The following is a 15,487-nucleotide window of genomic DNA, read 5'->3' on the forward strand; positions in this document are numbered from 1 at the left end:
ACAAACGATTTCTGAAAGTATGATAATAATTTATTCTGGTGAGTTCTTCCGTAACACAAAATTATATTCGAAAACACCCTTTGTGGGAGATTAATTACATTTCTTTTCCGAAGTGGGTACATATGAATGGCTAATCGTAAAGTACCTACCTATTTATCGTTCGTATACTGCTGTTATTTGTCAAAGTTCAAAGTTGTTAAGTACGCGTCCATTTTTTTCCAGACTTTAACCTTCAAATACTAATAATTATACACGTGAAAATTGATTGCCGCTGACGTGAGCAGGAAATTTTTTAATTTTGACATATTAGGTGACACTTTTAAAACTCATTGAAGTTTTGAAACGTTTTTTTTTTCGCAATCAGTTACGCAAAGTAAAATATTTCGCAACTGATGATGAAACAATAGTTGCGTTTATAGTAACGGAATGCAAAATTGAATGATTTCCGTCACGAAGATTTTGAAGGAATCTCTGAGAGAAGCTTTCATAGAATTTTTTGGTACTTTTAATTTGAATTCATAGCAACATCCTATTCAGAATTAGGAAAAATATTGTATGAAACACGTTGGGAAACACTATTTTTCGTACTTCGCGTTCACTTGCGCAACGAACAATAATGCTTTTCCCAACTGGTTGCACATAAATAACTATTCTGACATCGTCGACAATGCTGCCATTTTACTGAAATGTAAAAATGTTGCTATGGCAACATTTGTTGTATCTGAGGATCATTTTACCATCCCTTTTCGATCTGAAGTTACACAATAGGACCGATTTTATCATTTGTCTTGCGTTCCATTTCCGATTCCTTGACCTCAACATAGTTGCGGTCTCTTTACCCTGACCACTTCAATTTGAAAAAATTCAACTCACCCGACATACATCCCAACTCCGCGGATGCATTACTGTGATTATTGTTGCTCAGACTAGTGTTGTTGTTACTCTCCGTCGGGACGCCGTGCGGTGTTGCCGGCGCTGATCCGCTTTTGCTCTCCAAGACGTCGTGGTCTTCTTTGCAATAGAGGTCGCCACTGTTGCGAAGCGCGAACTCGTCCCCAGGAACCAGAGGTCGGGCGCACGCGCAACATCGAAAACACTCGATGTGGTAAATTTTGTTTTTGGCACGCATCACATAATCGTTTTTGCTGAAAATGTTGCCGCACTTATCGCACTTCGCGCCAAACAATCTGCAACAAAGGAAATTCAATTGGTCATAAAGTTAACAAGATCAAATGTGGAGGATTTGAGTTATTTTTTAGAATGACCCCTTTTAGATTCTTTTTAGGAGATTCAGAAAAACTTTAGTAGAACAGTTTTCTAACTGATCATCGTTCAAAAAAATATAAGTACTTCATTTAACAACCATGTACCATGTCACTTGAGTGAATCAACATTATGATTTTCAACCCACTGAAAAACAAGTACCTACTTTGAATTATTCTGATCATTTTCCGATCGGTTGACTACTGAGGTAACTTTCGAAACGTGAATATACAAATTGCATTATTACGACAATTATGATTCTCTCAAAAGTGACCTGATGCATCTAATCCGATGAACTTGGTACTGAACCATTCTTTATCCAGCCATATATTTATGTTTTGTATATATTGTTTTTGCGATGCCGCAGTCACCTTTCACAATCCCGTATTTGAAATTCAATTAAATTTTGTCGAATTTCTAGGGGTTGTATCTCAGCCATCTTGGATATTTTATATAGAAAATTTTTGGTGAAACGACTTATTTTGATGAGTTCTACCTAAGATGTCTAAAACACTGTTGTGTGCACTTGTCACTTTTTGCAAACATCAACATTTCAGAAAATCGGGGATATGGGATCAGTTTCGTGGCGGCGCCAACATGTCATTTGCTTCGGTCTATCCTTGTTCTACCAAAGGAAGTCCAATGATACTCTCTCCTTATACTTTGTTTTGCGTTGATATCGAACATCTATCAACGAATTCAAAATATGAACTGGCCCATTTTGTCAGCTGTTAAGGAATATTTGTCACTTACAGTTTAATTTTCGTTGCAAAAACAAATCTGTCAATATTTCAAAATCGAATAAGGGTTCGAAGGAGTATTTACTATTCTTCTTCAAGATAATTTCCGTTTCACAAATCGAATTCATGAGGGGGGTAATTCAATATGATTTTAATAAAACAAACTTGATTGGTAAAATGTCCAATATATTCAGTTGACGGAAAGGAAATTTTCACTATATCTACCGATATCTACTCATGAAGAATATTTGAAGAACAGACTGGAATAGATTTATGTATTTCTGTTTCTCAATACATGCCCACAATTCACATTACGTATTTCCAATACAGTTTTTTTGAAATATTGCTGAAGTTGCCATAAAACTTAGCTATATCCGTCCCGAATGTTCGTTCATCTGATTTGGTTTTGCCTCAAATTCCAACAACACCGAATTTTTAGCTGTAGTTCTTGATTGTCCATACAGAAAACTGAACTTACTGAACGACAAGTTGAATAAATGAATGTTCTACACCCCTTTCTCGAAACTAATTCATTTTCACACACACAATAATCGCTTATAAATACAACATATTCGTAAGTCGTAGTGAAGTATTCAAATTATTTTCAAATATCAATTGACAATGCTCTGTCAAATTTTAAACAGCGCTACCTACAGTGAGAAAAACGAAACTGATCCCATATCCCCACGAAATTAAAAACAAAATCGAATCAGTGAATACACCAGAGTTTAAGACATCTTAGTTCTACCTTCTGTCAAAAAAACCTCAACTTTGAAAACACCCGGTATAAACGTTTCTTGAATTTTTGTTTTATCGTGTAACGAATTTTTTTTCAGCTTTGACCTATGGCTTTCGATATTGTCCGCCTAATTTAGACGTAACAAGATACGCACCGAGTGTTAAAAATCCGATGACATGCAGGACCGTGACATTTTTCGTATTCGGTCTGTTTGACGACGGCTCCAAATGTGCCGATATTGGCCACCTGGCCCACCAACGGAGACAGCGACGCGGTCAAACACAACAAGATGCACCTCGGGGAAGACCTGAATAAACAACTAGATGTCACCCTTGCTCCCCGACAAGATGTTAACGTCAATACCGAAACCGAAAAAATTCGATAAGTCAAAGCAAATGTCAAACGACGTATGGCATATCGCATATACCAGGTGATATAGGAAGAAAGGTAATGAAATAGGCTTTCATTGCACTTTTTATACTTTATCGAATACAAGTATAATACTTGTTAGTTGAAGTTGATTATCTATTCATATTATCGTTAATCAATGAACTCTTGATCATAGACCCTAACTTTGTAGGTTGTATGGAGTTATCTCCTAATTTTAGATCACACTAGATTTTCAAATCTATTCTCTACTTTTTACAAATACTGAAACTCTACATGTGTTGAGGTTAAGTAGCTTAGTTGATGTTACAAACACATATCATATGTATGCAACTTATATTACAGAAAAAATGAAGGAGAGAAAGGTGGAAGTCACAGAGTACTAGCATTTGTGTGCTTCTTGACCCTGTGGCCTCGGCAAAATTACAAAAATATAAATCCAAACACTTAAAGATATATAAGATATATCATGGATGAGATAATAAAAAAAGTTCGGCGTCTCAGGGGGTATAAAATGGGCAATAAAAATATTTCGATTCTTTGCTACGCTGATGACGCAGTGCTGATTGCAGAGAACGAGGACGACCTGCAGAGGCTTCTATATCTCTTCAATTCCATAGCAAAATCCCTGAATATGGTTATATCTGTCACAAAAACAAAATGTTTGACTACATCCAAATATCCTCTCAGATGTAAACTCGTCGTCGATGACCAAATCATACAGCAAGAGATGACGTTCAGATACTTGGGAATAGAGCTCTGTAGTTTCGGGGATGTAGAGTCCGAGGTGAGACAACAGGTAAATAAGGCAATGAGAACAGCTGGATGCATGAACGACACCATATGGAGTAACAAACACTTGCAAACCGAGACAAAGGCAAGAATCTACAAAGCTACCATAAGACCAATAATGACGTACACAGCAGAAACACGACCAGACACAACAAAAACTAAGAGGTTGTTGGAAACATGTGAAATGAAAATCCTAAGGAAAATAGCTGGAAAAACGCTATTAGATAGAGAGCGCAGTGACAACATAAGGAAAATGTGCGGGGTGGAAGAGGTGAATGAGTGGATCCTGGGGAGAAAGCACGAGTGGAATGCACACATAGACCGAATGGATCATGAGAGAATGGTCAGAATTGCACGTGATAAATCACCAACTGGAAGGAGAAGTATAGGAAGACCGCGAAAAAGGTGGAGCGATAACCTAACTGCCAACTGAACACCGGGCAAGTTACGAAGAAGGAACAGGCAAAAATGCCTATAATAAAGAAGGAAGAAGAAGAAGAAGACTTAAAGATAGTTTTTGTACTTTTTTCGAAATCGATCATGCGAGATACCTAGGCATAGTTTATTCTTTTTAATGAGGAAATGACGTCATAGTAGGAAGGCCAACTTGGAAAACTGTAAAACCAGCTTACCTACTTCTATAAGAATATTTGACAAGACCATTTCACTCTGTCCATATCATATATGATTCATCAATTTTAATGTTCATCCCTCATATCCATCATAACTTCGACGGAAATTAAAGCAAAATGAATTATGAACAATAGCATAGCACTCTTTCAATCAAATAAATAAAGCCATAGAGGTCGGGAGCCGCTAAAAATGATAGTTGGATAGCCGACGATGCTAAATCGGGATTTAGGTCGTGGAGACCTAGTGGATTTCGAAGTTTAGATGGTAGAAAGAAAAAAAGGTTCTATGATACCTATAAGCACTTTCAGCGGTGGGGAAAGCGCCTGCAGGTTTCCAAAGATGTGGAAAAAAACGTCAAGTGTGCATATTCGAGCGTGTCAGACACTGTATATGCCCTACGTGTCTCTGATGATAAATTCATGTTAATCTGACAGTTTGCGTGGTGGGGCTGGCCGTACGAAAGGGTTGAAAATAGAGAAAAAAAATTTTTTTCGAGCGTGGCAGATTTTTAGAGGATATGTTAATTGGACCCAAAAGAAGCTACTTTTCAAAATCCTTACTTGTACTCGAGCGTGTCAGATTTTCATACAGATAATTGACCTCGGTGTTGCAGACGTGTTGATACATTAATCTGACACTAATCTGGAGTGGGAGTTTCTAAATCTGACAGTTTTAAGATGACGATAACAAGGCATTTTTTGAATATCTCCCTTCCTGTACCTCTGATCATTACTGTATTCATTATGAAAGTTGAATATAATACAATAATTCTATACAAATTTTGTCTAAAGCAATTTTACATACTCTTAACCGTTTTCGATTTAGAAGGCGATAAGGGCGAGGAGTTTAGCCACACATGCGATAGACCAAGGTCAATGTACATTGATCGCCATATATTTCAAAAAACGTTCAAACGTAGAAAAAACTGCTTCGGACAAAATTCTTAGGAAATTTTGTGCTCTACAATTTTTATGATGTATGCGAAAAAAATTTGAGGACCAGGAGAGGAGATAATTCAAAAAAACTGATTTTTGTGACATTTATGACCCATTCATATTGTTTCGGCTTGCTGAAACTGTCAAATTATATTTTTTTCCGTTATTCTTGAATCATAAGACTCAAAATAAGGAAAAAAGGCACCGGGCTCGAGAATGTACACGTGACGTGTTTTTGCAAGTTTGGCGCCCTCCTACACATTTTCGTCACGCTTGAATTGTCAGATTAAGAGAATTAGTATACCTACTTTTCAACATATAAGTAATCACATATATCTTAATCTGACACGCTCGAGTATGTACAATAATCGTTTTTTTACTATTCTGACAGGCTGTCCTGGACAATTCCCTCTATACAGGGTGATTCATAACTATTGGGACATAGGCTAAGGGCAGATTGTTTGGACCAAAATATGGCGATAGGACCAAATATACCTCAATGAAATATTGCTGTGGAAAAAGATAGAGGGCGTTAAAGTTGAATTTTTTTTTCGTTTTTTGCTAATAATTTCAGTGTATATTTTTTCATCCGTTTTTAAGAAAAACACAATTGAACAGTTCAGATCATCGGAAGGGGATTGAAGTAACGATTTATTTATTTAATTCATTTATTTCGACGATAAAGCATAATTAAAAACAATGTAACATAAAAAGAATAAACTTGAATTAAATGTTCTACGTGGCCTTCTCCGACTTCTAGGCCTTTTCTAATTCTTTTAATAAAGGAACTTCGAAGAAAATATTATTTTGTCCCCTTATAAAAAATTCAACTTTAACACCATCTTTTTCCACAGCAATATTTTATTGAGGTATATTTGGTACTATCGCCATATTTTGGTCCAAACAATCTGCTCTTAGCCTATGTCCCAATAGTTATGAATCACCCTGTATATATAGCTTTATTTTTTGGTAGGGGTACTCTACAGGGACCAAGGTATCTCCCATTATATTAATCTGACACGCTCGAGAATATCCCGAATGTCCCTCTTTGGCTCCCCAACTATGATTATCGAAAAGAGCAATTTCAATATGTCAACAATTAAATTTAAAAACAGAGAAATTTGGCAGGTGATTCTATTTTTGACAGACAAACGATCTCATCAAATCACGTACATAAAATAATCAAGATGTCTAAACTATATTTCCTCAAATTCGAATGCGATATCGCCAAATACCGAATCTCATTTCCCACTTGTGATTTTTTTTGAGTTTCCGTGAATTGGTTAAAGAAGCATTTGTTCAAATATTGAACTTGACATGATTCTGGCTTTTGGCGAGTGACAAAACAAGTGACAAAGAAGGCACATTGAGGCACAGCACCTTTCCTGTTCACATATAGTCAAATTCACAAGAATTCATTTCATGGTAGATGAAGCTCCTCATCATTATCAACACAATGTTGATAACGATAGTGATCTCAATTATTTGGTTATACTCATTTGAAAAATTTGGTTTATCAAGAATGGAAGGAAAATAATGAAGAACTGATTTACGGTATTGAAATCGCTTGTGAAATTGTTCCACTTTTACATCAGACATCAAACTAATGGTCACAATTTCGGAAAATTTGTGTGAAAAATTTGGAGCGATATTATCACCTCATTTTCGAAGGTAAGTCTTCTTCTGAGGGGTAAAACTCATTGAAGAGGAAGATTGCAAGATAATGAGAAACGGACATCCTAAGTTGAAATTGAATCTCGTTCTCAGTCAAAAACTGAACAGGTCAACATTTTAATCTATATTTTATATACTGCATAATCTTGAAAGTTGAATTAATAATCAAGCCGTGCATTTTATGCAGTGCTATCCTTCAATGGGAAAAAGAAGAAAATATATTCCGTTACATTCATAATGCGAAAAAATAAAAATGGGTACATAAACTAGTCCCATTCTAAATAACTCTTCTGAAATTTTTCAGTAAAGATATTAACATTATAGAATTTAAGGTGAATAACCTCCCAATCAGAGTTAATGAATTATTTATATTTAACACCGAATAGTTCCTCTACGATTTTTAAATCTATCAGTTTTTAAAACATATAAAAGCCATATCGAACAAATGAAAGTGTCAAATCAAAAAGATCTAAAAAAGTTATTGGAGGGCGGCTTAGGAAAGTACTCATCAATCCAGATTTATCGGCTCATTTGTCAGGAGGAAAGAGCATAATAAATTTTCTAATTGAACAATAAAAAGAACTACATCCTGCTTTCGAAACAGACACATAATGAAATCGTTAAAAAATGAGTCAATCGCACAATAATGTTGTGATAGCTAATTTAGTTCTCATAGTAACGTTGCCAAAAGTAATTCGGAAAATAAATTTAATTGGGTTTTTTCTGTTTGTTTTAGAAGTATAATAAAATAAGTATTTTATGTCTATAATTTTCTTTAATCTTGAAAGATTTATTATATTCTATGAAGTCCTTTTAACACTAATTACTGCGCATTGAGGTATTCTAACAAATTCTTCATTTACCAAATTAAAAACTAGGTGAAATGAATATTTCGGAATACAGGACACTGACAAAAGACCTAATGAAAAATGAGAATAGTTGATAGGACAATTTCGGAAACAAATAAAGGTACCTACAAGGATAATTTTTACCCTTCAGCCGTCAGTTTAAAAAGAAAATTCGTTGCTAATTTTTTTTATCTTGGTTATGATATGTTTACACTTTTACTTTACAATTTGAATGAAGTAATGTGAAAGTTTTATCATTATTTACCTTGTAAATAACGTCAGGGTAAAAATGTCTACATATTAAAAAAACTTTTGTGCTTTCCACAGTGTCTTTTTCAAGTTGGGTTACTAGTTTGAATGTATGAAATTTCGTTAATTGCGTACAAAATTTGAAGCTGGTCAATTCCGAGATGGTAGGCTATGACATATAGGCAGAGGCATGAAATATAAAGGATGCGTTTTTCAAAAGACAAACCTAATTCTGAAAAGGGTGAGAGACATTTGGCAAATATGTATCTCCACTAGAACATTTTCCTACTCCTGTTATAAATGTTTGGTTCAAGTAGCTCTTGGTAGAATAAATGTGCGAAATAACCTATGGCTACTTGGATGGACGTATAAGATTTTTTCTCACCTCACATAGTCCCTTTTACAATATGTTTTTCCATCCCTAACAAAACACGTGCATTTCTCATCTAGAAACTGTTGACATTCCTGACACCTCAGACAGGCTGCGTGCCACTCCAAGTCCGGTGCCACCCTGAGTATATACTGATCGTGAATTTGACCTCCACATCCCATGCAATGGCTGAGTCTTTGTGATTTTTCTGAAAATGAAAAGAATGTGTTAGATTTTCATTGGACAACAAAGATTATGATGGTGTCTACTTGATTGTGACGGTAAAAAAGATTCAGCAATTTTATGTTTCCATTTTAAAATTTTTCGAATTTTTTTTTGCGATAGAGTAGAATACTGTACTTTATCCTCCATTGTGGAGCGATAATTTTAAAATACGTCACCTTATTTTCAGTATTAAGTATCTGTATTCATTTCAACTGATATTTCAATCTTGCTAGACATATAGCAATCTGAACATAGAGATATTGTTATATACAGGGTGAGTCTTCGACTCGAACAAATATATTAACAGAAGTCAAAAGAAACAATTTTTTTTCTTACTATTTTTTCCGAATCGGCTCGGTTTGAAAGATACAGGCTGTTGGAAAACAATGAAGAAAAGTTATTTTTAGTTCTATTTTACAAACGTTTTCATCGAATAAAATGAAGTTTGTAATATAGTTTTTCATTTATTCGATGAATCTTTTTCGAAAGCAAGTTATCACCCACGTATTCCAGTTTTCTCATTATGACCATTAGGTAGCATAAAAATACCAAAAATTCAAAGAACCCAACAGTTCAAATTAAGTTGGACACTATCTAATGAATTTTTGAACTTTTTGTAAAATAAAAGTATTCTTTGATGTTCAAAAATTGAAAAGTATTCACACTGTGAATATAAAATTTTCCTCGTGTGTAATGTAAAATCCTGTATATTATCGATTCATTAGAACCGCCTTCAGAAAATCTACAAAATTTATTCAGAATTTTTTATGTTCCTGTATGTTTACTAGGTTTCCGAAAAACGGATTTTTATTGAGAAACAGCATTTCAAATACTAAATTTAGTAGATCTTCCGCGCTTATTATGAATCGATAATATACAAGGAATAAGGAATATTCTTCAATGTTTTATTCACAATTTTTGGCAAGCTGTTTCTTTCACCCCGTTTATCTCAGGTGTTTTTTGATGTCACTAGAGGGAGTACCTAACTAACAAAAAATATATGAACAACTTCATATTCCCAGATAATATCAGTGACGAATATTGGATGAAAATTGCTGTTACGCTGAGGATTCAGAAAACTGTCGATGATTCCGAAAAAAGTTGACAGACAATCAGTGAATAATGTGTCATTAATCACAATAATTTTATGAATACCATAATGCACAAGGAAACTCATGGATTATGATAACTTTCTGCATCAATGGTCGATGAAAATATAAAAGGGCATAGATACTCCAAAAGAATTTTATATCATGACAATCTTATTTTTGTTGTAAATGACAATGCGAAAGTGATTGAAAAAGAGAGAAGACAGGGTTTCAGGAAGTGATATTTAGAATTCAAGTACGCTTATTCAAATAGTAGGTAACCCTGATTTCCTAATACATATGTACAATTTATCAGACGGTAGCTAACATATTCAATGTAAGTGAATTTATATAATGCTGCATCTGAATCTAAACGACTTATAATTTAGCTGAATGTTTCCACAATCAGAAAGATTGTGAATGAAGAGGATGACGAAGAATTTTCTTCTATTGGGAGACCCAAAACAATGGTGGCATTTGAGAATTTTATTTCAGGGTGAAGGAATGCGAAAAGTTAGTATAGGATTTTCGATTAATGTCATCGTAGAAAAAGTTACTTCTTCTATTTTTCATTTGACTTATCCTATTATACATTGTAAATGTCCTAAGGCATCAATAAATATACAATTATATCATTATTATATCAAAGTATAAAAAATAAACAGCCATAAAAATACGAGCCAGTTGTTCTGTTAATTGTTAATTCATGTGAAATTTTTGTTTGAAGGTGGAAGTTCCCCTTCCTTCGAGAGATACCCATTCCCAACCACTGCATCATATGCATTTCGAAGATGTATCTTCGGTTTGATTGTTTTGAAATCTATAGATTTTAGCCAGGGTAGAAAACCAACATAAATCCTCCTCATGCTACTTCAAAAATTCAATTTTCTTCCATAGCAAGTATAAATAAATTTAAAAACTGATCTCTTGTATTTTCCATGAAAATAACTAGATCCATTATGCCTTCTATCAGTTTGTATAAAAGTCAACTATGTTCGTCACATATTTTCGACTTCATATTTTCCGAAGTGATTCGAACATTGTGATTAAATATACGTAATTACTGAGATTTTTACATATCGCTGATTTGAAACCCAAAAATGTTTTTGCAAGGGTCATAACCCTACATTTTCGTACTATACAGAGTGGATTGTGTCAAATTTCCATGGCCGAGAGCTTAAATAAAAGTGAAGTGAATCATTTACTGATTAATTGATTTTGTTCCAGAAACTGGGAGTGAAAACCCTAAAGAGTATCAGAAGTTGAAGAGTCTTGCCAGATTGAATTTCAATCGATAGCTACGCATTACCTAGTTTGAATTCCGCCTTAATAATCAATAATTATTAATTACGTTCATGAGTTGTGTTTGGTTAATTATACTTACTTGATGGAACTCATTATCAATACAAAGAAAAATGAACACCAAATTCAAATAATAAAGTAATAAGCACCCATAGCATTCAAATTCCGCATGAAGACAAGATCATCTTAAAAGTGCTCTTTTCAGAATTACGGAACCGTGAAGAGCTGAATGGAAGGCGAGATACAATATAATCGGTGTAACTATGGATTTAGAGGGTCCCACTTCTAAAGTGAAAAGTACAGTCAAAACACGTATTAACCGTTTAAATAACAGTCTGGCGTCTGAAGTGTCGGCCAAGAGGCTACAATCAAAGGTATCAGAGAAGGTATCCCACAGTTCGCAGGAGGGTGCTAATAATGCCCTGTCTGGCCGACAGCTACCGGCTTGCGCTACCTGGGCGATTACTGCGGCTCAGTTTTATAAGCCGGGGTGACGATTTTCATGGCCACCCGTTATTGTTTGATTTCAGTTTGTCAGGAAAATTAGGTATAATATCGGAGCACGAAATCAAGGTCGAAGATGTTGAGTTGTTTTGGTAATTTGACATCGTAAACATCAATTACTTGTCATCGAAACTATGACTAGTTCATTACCTTCGCTTTAAGGAAGCGTTGAACAAAATATGTGTTGTTCGAAACGTGTCAATCCGACCAATACATTTAGAGTTATTCAAAAATGGTGAATGGAACTTCAACCTATTGAAATCATAAGATAACCTATATATACAGGGTGAATCTTTGACTCGTACAAATATTTCAACAGTATGTTCTTGAGGTCAAAAGAAACACGTTTTTGCTATACCATTTTTTCCGATTCAGCCCTCATAAGAAGATATACCGGGTAGCCCACCCCAGACGCGGCGCTGATTTTCAGGGAGTAAATGAAGATATTTTGAAAATCTTTTCTTGTGGTGTGTGTAGAATGTCCCAAAGCACAATCTAAAATTATTGTCATATATACAGGGTGTTCGAAAACAATGATATAGACCAAAGTTACACTTTTTTAAATGTAACACCCTATATTTTACCTCAAAAATGGAATGACAAGCTCAAGTTATGATGAGTTTCTTCAGATTACTTCATAGCTCGGAAGCACCCTTTACGAGATAATGGCGAAAAATCTAAAATATGGAGTTTTTTTATATAGCAATTGATGGAGAAACTGGTTAAGCCAGCGATACAGACAGAGTTTTTTCGAGTAGATAAGTTGGCTACTCCTACATATACAAGAAAATTTCAACTGTGGAATATACAGAGTGATCATAATTAATTCTCAAACATCAACTACAAATAATCGTCGAAAACTTTTTAATTTCAAATGGAACACCCGGTATTTCTATATTTCGTTGAACGTAAAAATTAATTTCGAAACTATCTTCATAAATATTTCCTACATCTTAACCTGATAGTTTCAGAGCAATTTTCGATTTTTACTTTAAAACTGGTAAACCATTTTCGTCATTATTTCGTAAATAGTCCTTCTCAGGTATAAAGTGATCCGAAGAAAATCATCATAATTTGAGCTTGCCATTCCATTTTTGAGGTCAAATACACAGTGTTACATTTAAAAAAGTGTAACTTTGGTCTTCATTTTGACCCTGTATATATGACAATAATTTTAAATTGTGCTTTTGAACACCCTACACACACCACAAGAAAATATTTTCAAAATACCTTTATTTACTCCCTCAATTTGAGCGCCGCGTCTGGGTTGGGCCACCCGGTATATTGGCATTTTAAGTTTTCATCATGTGCTGCGCCACCCCTTAAAAAACAAAATTACCTTCACAATAACTAGCAAAATCTGAGACACCACACATCCGTGCATCTTTTAAACAAAGTTGTATTCAGCCAAAGTACCCAATTTTTCAAATTCAACAGATACTTTTTAATTTTTAAATATCAAATTACTCTAAAACGGCGCATTATACGAGGATGTATTGATATCTAGTTAGCCTAGACCAGTTCCATGCATAAAAAAAATATTGCGTTACCATAGCAACGAACAATAACTCATTAAAAGTGTCAGTGTGAAGTTTGAGGTCTAAAAGGAGACCGGAATTACGCAACAAATTAAAATAAAGAAGATGACCACCAATATTGTGAAAATCGAAAAATTGGAGTATCGAGCCATTATCAAGTTCCTGTATTTAAAAGGGTTAAGAGGTAAGCAGATTTACGAAGATATGCTTAATACCCTTGGTGATCAATGTCTTTCGTATGCGACCGTGAAAAATTGGACTGCAAGCTTCAGAAGAGGTGAAAATATCGATGCAGTTCATGACATGATCTTATCAGACCGTCGAATTGGGCTAAAACGGATATCTGAAGCACTGAATATTTCATACGAACGCGTTCATCATATAGTTCACGTCAATTTGGTCATGAGAAAAATTGCTGCAAAATGGATCCCAAATGTTTGAATGTTGACCAAAAGCGTGCAAGGGTAGAAACATCGCGTTCGATCTGTGCTCAATTTGAAAACGATGTAGACTTCTTTAACCGAATTGTTACTATGGATGAGACTTGGGTACATTTCTACGATCCAGAAACAAAGCTTCAATGGATGGAATGACGACACTCTGGTTCTCTAAAACCAAAGAAATTTCGTGTCAAAAAATCTGCTGGAAAAGTTCTTACTTCAGTTTTTTGGTATTGCCATGGAGTAATCATGACTGATTTGTTGGATAAGGGTAGAACAATAACCTGAGATTACTATTCGACATTACTGACCACTCTACGGGAAAAAATTAATGAGAAAAGACGAGGAAAGCTATCCAAAGGTGTTTTGTTTTTGCAGGACAACGCCCCTGCACACAAATCTCATGTTGCCATGCAAAAAATTCGTGATTTAAGGTTTGAATTACTAGAACATCCCCCTTTATTCACCAGATTTGGCTCCATCCGACTATCATCTCTTTTCTCAACTGAAAAGAGTTCAAAAGGTCGTAAATTTTCTTCCAACGAGGAGGTGATAAAAGCTGTGGAGGTGCGGTTTGCAGAGCAAGAAGAAACATTTTTTTTGAAAGGTCTAGAGACGTTGCAGGTTTGCTATAATAAATGTATCCAATTAAAAAGAGGATATGTTGAGTAATACAATATTTTGACATTGAAATTTTGTTTGGTTCTATAGTAGGCTAAGAATTTTTCAATATATCCTCGTATGAGAAAATATCAAGAATACTTTTATTTCACAAAACGTTCAAATATTCATTATATAGCATCCAACTTAATGGCCATAATGAGGAAACTGGAAAACGCAGTTGATATCTTGTCTTCGAAAGAGATTCATCAAATGAATGAAAAACCATATTCCGAAATTCATTTCATTCGAAAATTTTTTAATGGTTTTTCAACAGCCCGTATCTTTTGAACCGAGCCGATTTCGAAAAGATGATAAAGGAAAAAAGTGATTCTTTCAACCTCAAGAATCTGCTGTTAAAATATTTGTACGCGTCAACGACTCAACCTGTATAACAAACCTGTATTTTCTACTCTTTTAGGTCGTTCTTCCTGGAATCAGTCGAAAAGGGGTTGTTGGTAATAATAATAATAAAATGATTTTACATTTCGAATTGTTCCGACCATGAGTTTATTTATTGGCTTACCTCGTATGGAAGAGGTTGAAAATGGTTTTTCTTTGATCGTTTTTCGAGTCCATTGGTGGTCGATACCCCGAGTAAAAATAAGCGGATGACTTGACAGTTATATCGGAAGTCAATTAAGGCTCAGTCCTAATGGAAATTTGTCGGTGGAGTAAAAGCGATTTATTTATAATAGTAAGGTTAGCAACACGTGTTTCTATCACATTCAACACCGCGGCACATCATCATCGTCTCTCGCTAAATGTTTATTTCTATAACGAGCCCGCTGTCAACGCTCTAAATGCATTGCATTACTTCAATGTAAACACAGGGCACAGCGAGCCTGTGAAATTCCATTTAATACACTCCCGCATCCATCAAATGTCCGAGACTTGGCCATAAACAATCTTTATACTGGGCCTGTTGATCGAGATTGATTGTGGATTGAATTATGTTTGGACGGTGATCGAGAGTAAAAATAAGCAGATCGATTCGCGGTTATCATTTATAACCATTATACGGCGGCGCTTCATAAGTTATGATGTGTGTAGACTGTGGACTATATGGTTCAGTTGATGGGTTTCATGACATCATCGGA

General features: G+C 34.9%; 1 protein-coding gene across 2 annotated transcripts in view; it reads right to left on the reverse strand.

Annotated features, from left to right (window-relative positions):
- The window catches only part of LOC123308217 (insulin gene enhancer protein ISL-1), an 85,471-nt gene that overhangs the window by 27,082 nt on the left and 42,902 nt on the right, over window positions 1-15,487 (reverse strand). For both annotated transcript variants that reach the window (XM_044890791.1, XM_044890790.1), the window contains exons 2-3: window positions 8,646-8,838; window positions 874-1,187 (exon numbers count right to left, since the gene is read on the reverse strand). In XM_044890791.1, the coding sequence (XP_044746726.1) occupies window positions 874-1,187; window positions 8,646-8,838 (507 nt within the window). The remainder of the gene's footprint in view (window positions 1-873; window positions 1,188-8,645; window positions 8,839-15,487) is intronic.

Source organism: Coccinella septempunctata, chromosome 2, assembly GCF_907165205.1.
Source record: "Coccinella septempunctata chromosome 2, icCocSept1.1, whole genome shotgun sequence".
Taxonomy (NCBI): domain Eukaryota; kingdom Metazoa; phylum Arthropoda; class Insecta; order Coleoptera; family Coccinellidae; genus Coccinella; species Coccinella septempunctata.